The 7754-nt window shown below is 38.4% G+C and overlaps 1 protein-coding gene across 14 annotated transcripts in view; it reads right to left on the minus strand.

Annotated features, from left to right (window-relative positions):
* Positions 1-7754, minus strand: part of CACNA1C (calcium voltage-gated channel subunit alpha1 C) — a 435290-nt gene that overhangs the window by 407479 nt on the left and 20057 nt on the right. For all 14 annotated transcript variants that reach the window (XM_033514757.1, XM_033514754.1, XM_033514753.1 and 11 more), the window contains exon 2: positions 418-739. In XM_033514757.1, coding sequence (XP_033370648.1) covers positions 418-739 — 322 coding nt within the window. The remainder of the gene's footprint in view (positions 1-417; positions 740-7754) is intronic.

Genomic DNA, 7754 nt, shown 5'->3' on the forward strand with positions numbered 1-7754 from the left:
AGATAGATATCCATATCTATACCCATAAAGCCAGGTCAGTTCTGACCCCAGACACTTTGAATATCTCCCATGAATTTATTTCAGCCTGGGCCACACCTTTTCCAAAGAGCAGAACTCAACCACTTGAGCTTTATCACCCAACCCTCCAGTGGTTCCTCACAGAGGGGTAGAGTTCAGCTTTCAGCTCTAATCCTTTCCTGGCGTGCCCCACTTCAGCATAAACCACCTCAATTAAGACACCAAAAATTATTTGTGGACTTTGAAGCGCCCCAGTGGTGCCTTTCAACCTCAGGCATCGATTCCCTTCCTCTTTGTGGGCGTTGGTTTGAATCCCATGAACTCATCCAAACAACTCCACTTGGCAAACCCACCCCTCCACCCCGCTCCAGGCAGAGCAGGAGGAGCACCAAAGGATATTTCCATTCGACGATGCTGATGCACGCTCTCCGGATGGGATTCTTCAGCGTCAGGCACAGCAGCGCGCGCGGCGGGCGCGTGGCCGTGGTGCTGCCCTGCTTCTTCTGCTTGCCGTACTGCTGCCTCTTCCTCTGCGTGGAGCTGGCCGTGGAAATGGTGGCGTTGCCAGCACTGCCCATCAGCTTGGCCTGCCTGGCAGCATCGATGGCAGCCTGCCAGGACAGGGCTGCCCCCGGCGTGGGGATGTGCTCCGGGGCCAGCCCCGCCGCCGCGTTGGCGTTCATGTTGGCGTGAGCCGGACGGGGACTCCCATAGTTGGAACCTGTTAAGAATGGAGTTAAAAATGAAATGAAACAGAGGAATCTGGGCTTTATTTTTATTTAAATCTAGTGCTTTTTAGAAACCTTCAGTGGAAGGTAGTGTAGGTAATTCAAATTCTTCATTATGAATATAAATGCAAGCTTTTTTCTCTCAAGAGACTCCCAACAACACTGGAGGTGCTGGGCCATTAGAGGCACCTCCCATCAATGCAGTCTCCAGAGATTCAGAGAAAATAAACTTTTTCTCTTTTACCCACACATTTTGCAAGCTGGACTGCTTGAAAGTTCAGAGGGTGAGGCTACTCCTCATGCCCTTCTCACTCAGACATGCAGCGCTGCTCTGTCTGGTACGTGGCAAAGGACACAAATGAAATTGTCAAGTCCTATCATAAAAATCTTCATGTTTCTTCCAGATTACCTCAAGGCAAGGTGAAATTTTAGCAGTGGGCTGAATTCTCCCACAAGCAGCACTTATGTCTAGGTCTAGGAACCTACTGAACCTAAGAACTTCCATTCTATAGGAGGTACAGTGGAGCAGAAAGCAGCACACAAAGGCACAGCTCGTGGCTTTTGTGCTCTCTGTGCTCCTGTGCAGAGAGTTTGGAACTGTTTGGAATGTTTAGAAATTGGAACTAATTCCATATCCTGATAAAATGATGGATGAACTACAGAAGCAACGCAGAAATCTATTTTAAAAGCATTAAATTATTATCAATTGAATTAATAAGAATGCTAAACCCAAGAGTTTTGCAGCTTCTTTAGCCCAAAGTGAGGAAGTATTTGGATTTGCCTAATCATAAAAATGGAATATACACATCAGGTGACACGTGGCTGATATTGAGAAGGTCTTAGCAGTTTTAAAAATAATAAAGTCACTCTTTCAAGCTAATGCAGTTGTTGCAGTGTTTCAGTAAGGGCAGCTAAGCCACCTGTGCCTCTTCAATGAGGCTTTTCTGTGACCCAAATTAAAACCTTGATCACTTTGAGAGAATTCTGAAATTTTGGGACAGATTTCTTTACTCTCTGGACTATGATTCAGCTGAGATCTGCAAGAGCTTGTGAAAGATAAACTGAGTTTTATCCCAGACACTTTACAGAAGGAAATACAAGCCCTGTTAAAAAAATGCAACATAGAATCTACACAAAGTCAAGACAGCAAACCTTGATTAAGAACGCCTCGATTATGTCCTGTATCGTATTTAAGAGACTATTTAATTTGTTGTAACTATTTAATTTGTTGTGGACTTGTGAGTTTCCCTGGGGCCCATAATCTGAGCTACAGGTAAAGGGAGGCCTGAGGGGTCTACAGATCTTATTCCTCCCCAGGTCAGCTTCAAAACCCTGCCCAGTCTTGAGACTGGTGCTTCTGAGCTTCCATTTACATCTGGAGATTCCATTTACACCTGGACATTCCATTTACATCTGGACATTCCATTATATCTGAACTTCCATTTACATCTGGAGCTTCCATTGTACCTGAGCTTTCATTATATCTGAGCTTCCATTTACATCTGGAGTTTCCATCATATCTGAGCTTCCATTTATATCTGAGCTTCCCTTTACACCTGAGCTTCCATTATATCTGAGCTTCCATTTACATCTGGAGTTTCCATTACATCTGGAGCTTCCATTTACACCTGAGCTCCCATTTACATCTGGAGTTTCCATTTACATTTGGAGCTTCTATTATATCTGAGCTTCCATTTAGATCTGGAGCTTCCATTTACACCTGAGCTTCCATTTACATCTGGATCTTCCATCATATCTGAGCTTCCATTATATCTGAGCTTCCCTTTACACCTGAGCATCCATTATATCTGAGCTCCCATTCACATCTGGAGCTCCCATTTACATCTGGAGCTCCCATTCACATCTGGAGCTCCCATTCACATCTGGAGCTCCCATTTACACCTGAGCAGCAGATGCAGGGAGCAGAGAGTGGAAACCCAAGTCCAGGAGTCACATCACCTATTTCCAAGCAAGCTCAAAGCCTCCTGCTGAGCAAGTTCCACCTTAGATCAGTGTAGAAATGTGGTGTTAGTAAAGAGGAGAGGTGGGCTCCTGTGGACTGTTAGACAAAGCAAAGGGAAAACCACTTTTAAAGCTGTTTCATTTGCAATATCAGATGAAAGGCATTTAAAACCAGGGACTTGGCAAGCTCTTCTTGAATGGAAATAATTACTCAAGATGCATATTTCATAGCTGGATGTGCAGTGCCAAGGTGTGACGGCACTGACTGCACTACAAATGAATTAAAGCAGGTGGAATAAATACAATTACATCGACGCACAGAGTGCAACAGGATATGCCTCTACCTAGAAAGCATCCAACATTTGTAAATTCATCTCACTGACTCGCAAGGAAGGACATGATAGAGTCAGATGTTATTTCATGTCATTGCCATAAGATTTTCAGGCTGTTGGAGTCTCATTACAGAGCAGGGAAATCCAGAGCTTGTCTGTGCTCACTGAAAAACCTCCTTGCTGCAAACCAGCCAAAGGAAGCTGATGAGTAATGTGACTCTGGCATGTGAAAGGGAAAGCTGAAAGAAACAAGGAATGGGAAATGGTTAATTCACATCCCTCACATTTTGAAGATGAAGAAAAAGAGCTTTCAGAATCCTACAGGCTAAGCAGATTTCCTCGATGAAGCAGGCAATCAAGTGGCAGACAAACTTAGTTTTCCAAGGCTAAGCAAATTGTACACAGCACTACTCATGGGATACGTATTTATTTTCAGACTAGTTCCAGATGCAGTTTTTTCTCTTAGCATCTATTTGACCTCCCTAGCCTGAGGCATGCTGGAAAGGAAAAATAAATGGAAAATCACTAATTATTCTCCAACTCCAGCTCTTCTTTAATACTGACCCATTAGAGGGGAGAAGAAAGATGTGTGTTTTCCAGTAAAAGCAAACTTGCTGATCCCTCTCCACAGTGTTCTTATCATGCTGACTGGACCATGTGCTCCTTCAAATAAACAGCTGCTGCTCCTTAATGAAGACTTTTCTGCAATTTGGGAATGTGTCAAGCTTCATCATTATTATTTCTTAATAGTTAGGTTCCACATGAGGATCCAAGCCCATGCATTTTGATTTTAATGTGCCAGCAAAGTTAGGGATCCAGCTTTCAGTGTTTTTATTGGTTTTGCTTCTAATGTGATCAGCAGTCCCATAACAAAGTGCTTTGTCTCAAATTAATCTCGAATGATGAGTCAGTAACGACAGACTTATATTAACAAATATTACAAATATTGATTACTGACAAGGATCTGTCTGTTTTATGAAGCTCAGAGGCTGCAGACAGGATCTGTAGTAAATGATTAATGGCAGTGACAAATGACTTGTTCTGGAGGTGCTTTATAGGAGTAGCTGAAATAAAAGAATGAAGATCCCAGGAAAATATTTTCAGCACAGCCAAAGTTTCAGGGAGAAAGAAATTCCACCCTATAATCTAAATGCTCAGGGTTAATTCCTGGGCAGCAAGGAGAACACAATTCCTCTTGAACTGGTGAGACACAGTGCTGGAATTTCACCTACAGCACTCATTTCTCCCCCACCACAAAACTTTTCTGCAACCTGAGAGCTGCTGTTACTGCATTTGGGATTTTTTCCCCTTTTTGCAGCGTAGCAGTGAAATACTCCACTCAATTTCCCAGCTACAAATACATTTTCATGCTCCCAAATCCACCATTATTAAGCTGGATGTTGCCCAGAACTAGGAAATGGAGATTGAGCCCCCACCCAAAAAGCAATATATAAGTCACTAAGCACTGTGATCCACAGCATCATCACCCTGCTAATCCCCACCACCCTTCAGCAAGAATTTGTGTTCTTGTGCCCAGCTGGTGAACCAAATTCTGCTCTCTCAAGCCCTTCTGTGCTACAGATCATGAATTTAAGCATCTGAATATAATTAAACAGAAAATGTGCCACCAAGTCAGATCACAAAGTCTTTTGGAAAAGGCTTTCTCTCCTGAAAAAATAAAATAAAAATGCAAGATTTCAGAACTGAAATAGATACAGAAACAACAGAAACACAAATCAGGGTTCAGTCACTGAAGTAACAGGTAAGGTTGCTCTCCAACAGGAAATTAAATATGTTACACAAATGCTGAAAGCTGACAACTAAATCACCAAAACCTCACCAGAAACTCTGTTAAAATCCACAGTGATGACCATTTAAAGTGGTATTTGAATTTTAATGCTATCTGTCATGCCACCTATTAACCCTCTCAAAAAAGCATCTCTGCAGTGACCATTTGGCACAAGGCATGGACAAGTTTTGACTTCATCTAGTTTATTTTAGAGAAAGTTCTGCTTAGATCAATTATTTAAATGAAAAATACACCAAACCTGATGTGGAGTGTCATTATTTGCTTTATTTTTCCCCCTACCACTTTAAAAGCAGCAGAATCTTAAAATTGCAGCCCTTGAAAGTGCAGCAGAGCCGTGTTTTCCCCCAAAGCAGAGGAGATGAAAAGATGAAAGATGAGATTGGTTAACTCAGTGCTTTAACTGCTCACAGAATGGGGAAAAAGCAAACAGGGAGCAGGGAAATGGGGAAAAAGCAAACAAGGAGCAGGGAAATGGGGAAAAAGCAAACAGGGAGCAGGGAAATGGGGAAAATGCTATAAAATATTGCAGTGAGAGCTGTCAAAATCAGAAGCATGAGGAACATACACACAAAAAAATCAGTGTATGAGAGTGTATTCTTCATCTGTTAATGAGGAACAACGTGGAAAACATTGATCCCTAAACCAATGGAAAAAGGAGAGCACTTGATGCATTATTCCAAGAAGGATTAGGTATTACATGATATTTTTGCATCAGTTTTTACTCAAAAAAGCCCCAAAATATCCATCAAGAGCTGATGATTAGCACAAATAAAGCCCAAACCAAACCAGGTATCGTTTCCAACTGTAAAAGGGAAGGAAATATTTGGATATTTCCCATACTTTCAGTGACCTTGGTACTGCACCCTAGAATGTTAAAGATAAGTTAAATATTATTTAGGATAATAGAATATTTTAAGCACTTTCTGAAGTAACCTCAAAGCTGTTGGCTGCTGGTTTGAGCTGATGGAAGACAGGAGAGATCTCAGAGGACTCAGAAATGATAAGTGAAATCCCCAGTTTATAATAGATATATAATTTTATAATAAAAAATAAAAAGTAGAAGGAGGGCAAATTTACATCCAGACTAACTTCAGTTTTACAAAAAAGAAAAAGAAAAATTGGAATAAGTAAAATAAACAAGCAACAGCAAGTGCTTTTTACTTTCTGCAGGATAAGTAGAAAAAGAGCAAGAGAAATGGTAAGTGGAATCCCCAGTTTATAAATATAAAATATTGATATTTTAATATAAATTTCGTTTATAATATAAATATGAAATATTAATATAATAAATATAATATAATATAATATAATATAATATAATATAATATAATATAATATAATATAATATATAGAATAAATAGAATAAATAGAATAGAATAGAATACAATAGAATACAATAGAATTGAATAGAATACAATAGAATAGAATAAAACATATTTAATATATAAAATAGCACAATATAATGTAATATAATAATAACATAATGTAACATAATGTAATGTAATGTAATATAATTAATATTATATCTATAAAATATATAATATAGAGCTCTAATAAAAATATTAAATAGTTTATAATGACTATAATATATATAATACATATTTAATATATTATATTATATATAATCATATATAATATAGAGCTCTAATAAAAATATAAAATAGTTCATAATAACTCTTATAATAATAATCTATAATAACTTTTATTATAATAATTATTATTATAATAATAATTATTATAAAATAGTTAATAATTGTTTATGATATAAATTATATTATATAATATATATAATATATATTAGATATTATATAAATATTATATTATATTATATTATATTATATTATATTATATTATTATATTATATTATATTATATTATATTATATTTACAGCATACCCAGTTTATAATAAAAAATAAATAGAAGGAAATAAAGATATAAAAATATAAATAAATAAATAAACAGATGAGTGAAAAAGTAAAAGGGGGCAAATTTACATCCAGACTAATTTCAGTTTCAAAAAAAAGGAAAAGAAGAATTGGAATAAGCAAAATAAACAAGCACCAGCAAGTGCTTTATACTTTTTTCAGGATAAGTAGAAAAAAAGAGAGAGACATGGACCTGTCATGAATAAATTGCAGCAAAGAAAAGCAGTTCCTTGCAGAGCTGAGCAACAGAATTCACAGGCAAGGTGCAAGCAGTAGGGTCCAATCTATATATTAATCTATAATATATTATAATATAATATAATATAATATCCAAGCAATAAAATCTCCTGGTTTGATTAATAGCTTTGTGAGGTGTTGTCTGATAGTTTGAGAGGAACTCCAGGGCCATCCAACAAGGAAGGAGCTGTATCAGGGGTATGGGAGCAGTGGATGGCTGAGAGCAGCCAGGATTGTGTCCAGCTGAGCTGCAGGATGTGGCACAGGGAGGAACCCAATCACCTGCCCTGGGGCTGAGTCTGTTCCATGTTTTGATTCTGCTCAATTAATGATCTGGATGATTAAACAGTGAATAGTGCCATTAAACAAGCAGGTAACTGAAGCTGGGAGGTAAAGCAAACACACTGAAGGGCTGGATCTGAATTTACAATTAACTCCACGAATTGAAGAAAAACTCTTTAAAATAGGGTGGAGTTCAGCAGGGACAAATGCAAATATTTAAGAAAAAAACCCAAATTATTTTCAGAAGAGCCTTGGGGGTTTCTACTGGATCCCCACCCTGGCTCAGCTCAGAGGCAGCAAGGAAAGGATCCCAGGGCCTGGAAAACAGCAGCCAAGCCCCAGGGGTGGGAATGGCAGGGATCAGCCTGCTCTTCCTGGGGATGGGAGGGGCAGGATGGCATCATCTTCAAACACCTCTATATTTAATATATAATTTAATATTTTATATATATATATATAT

This window comes from Parus major, chromosome 1A, assembly GCF_001522545.3.
Source record: "Parus major isolate Abel chromosome 1A, Parus_major1.1, whole genome shotgun sequence".
NCBI lineage: Eukaryota > Metazoa > Chordata > Aves > Passeriformes > Paridae > Parus > Parus major.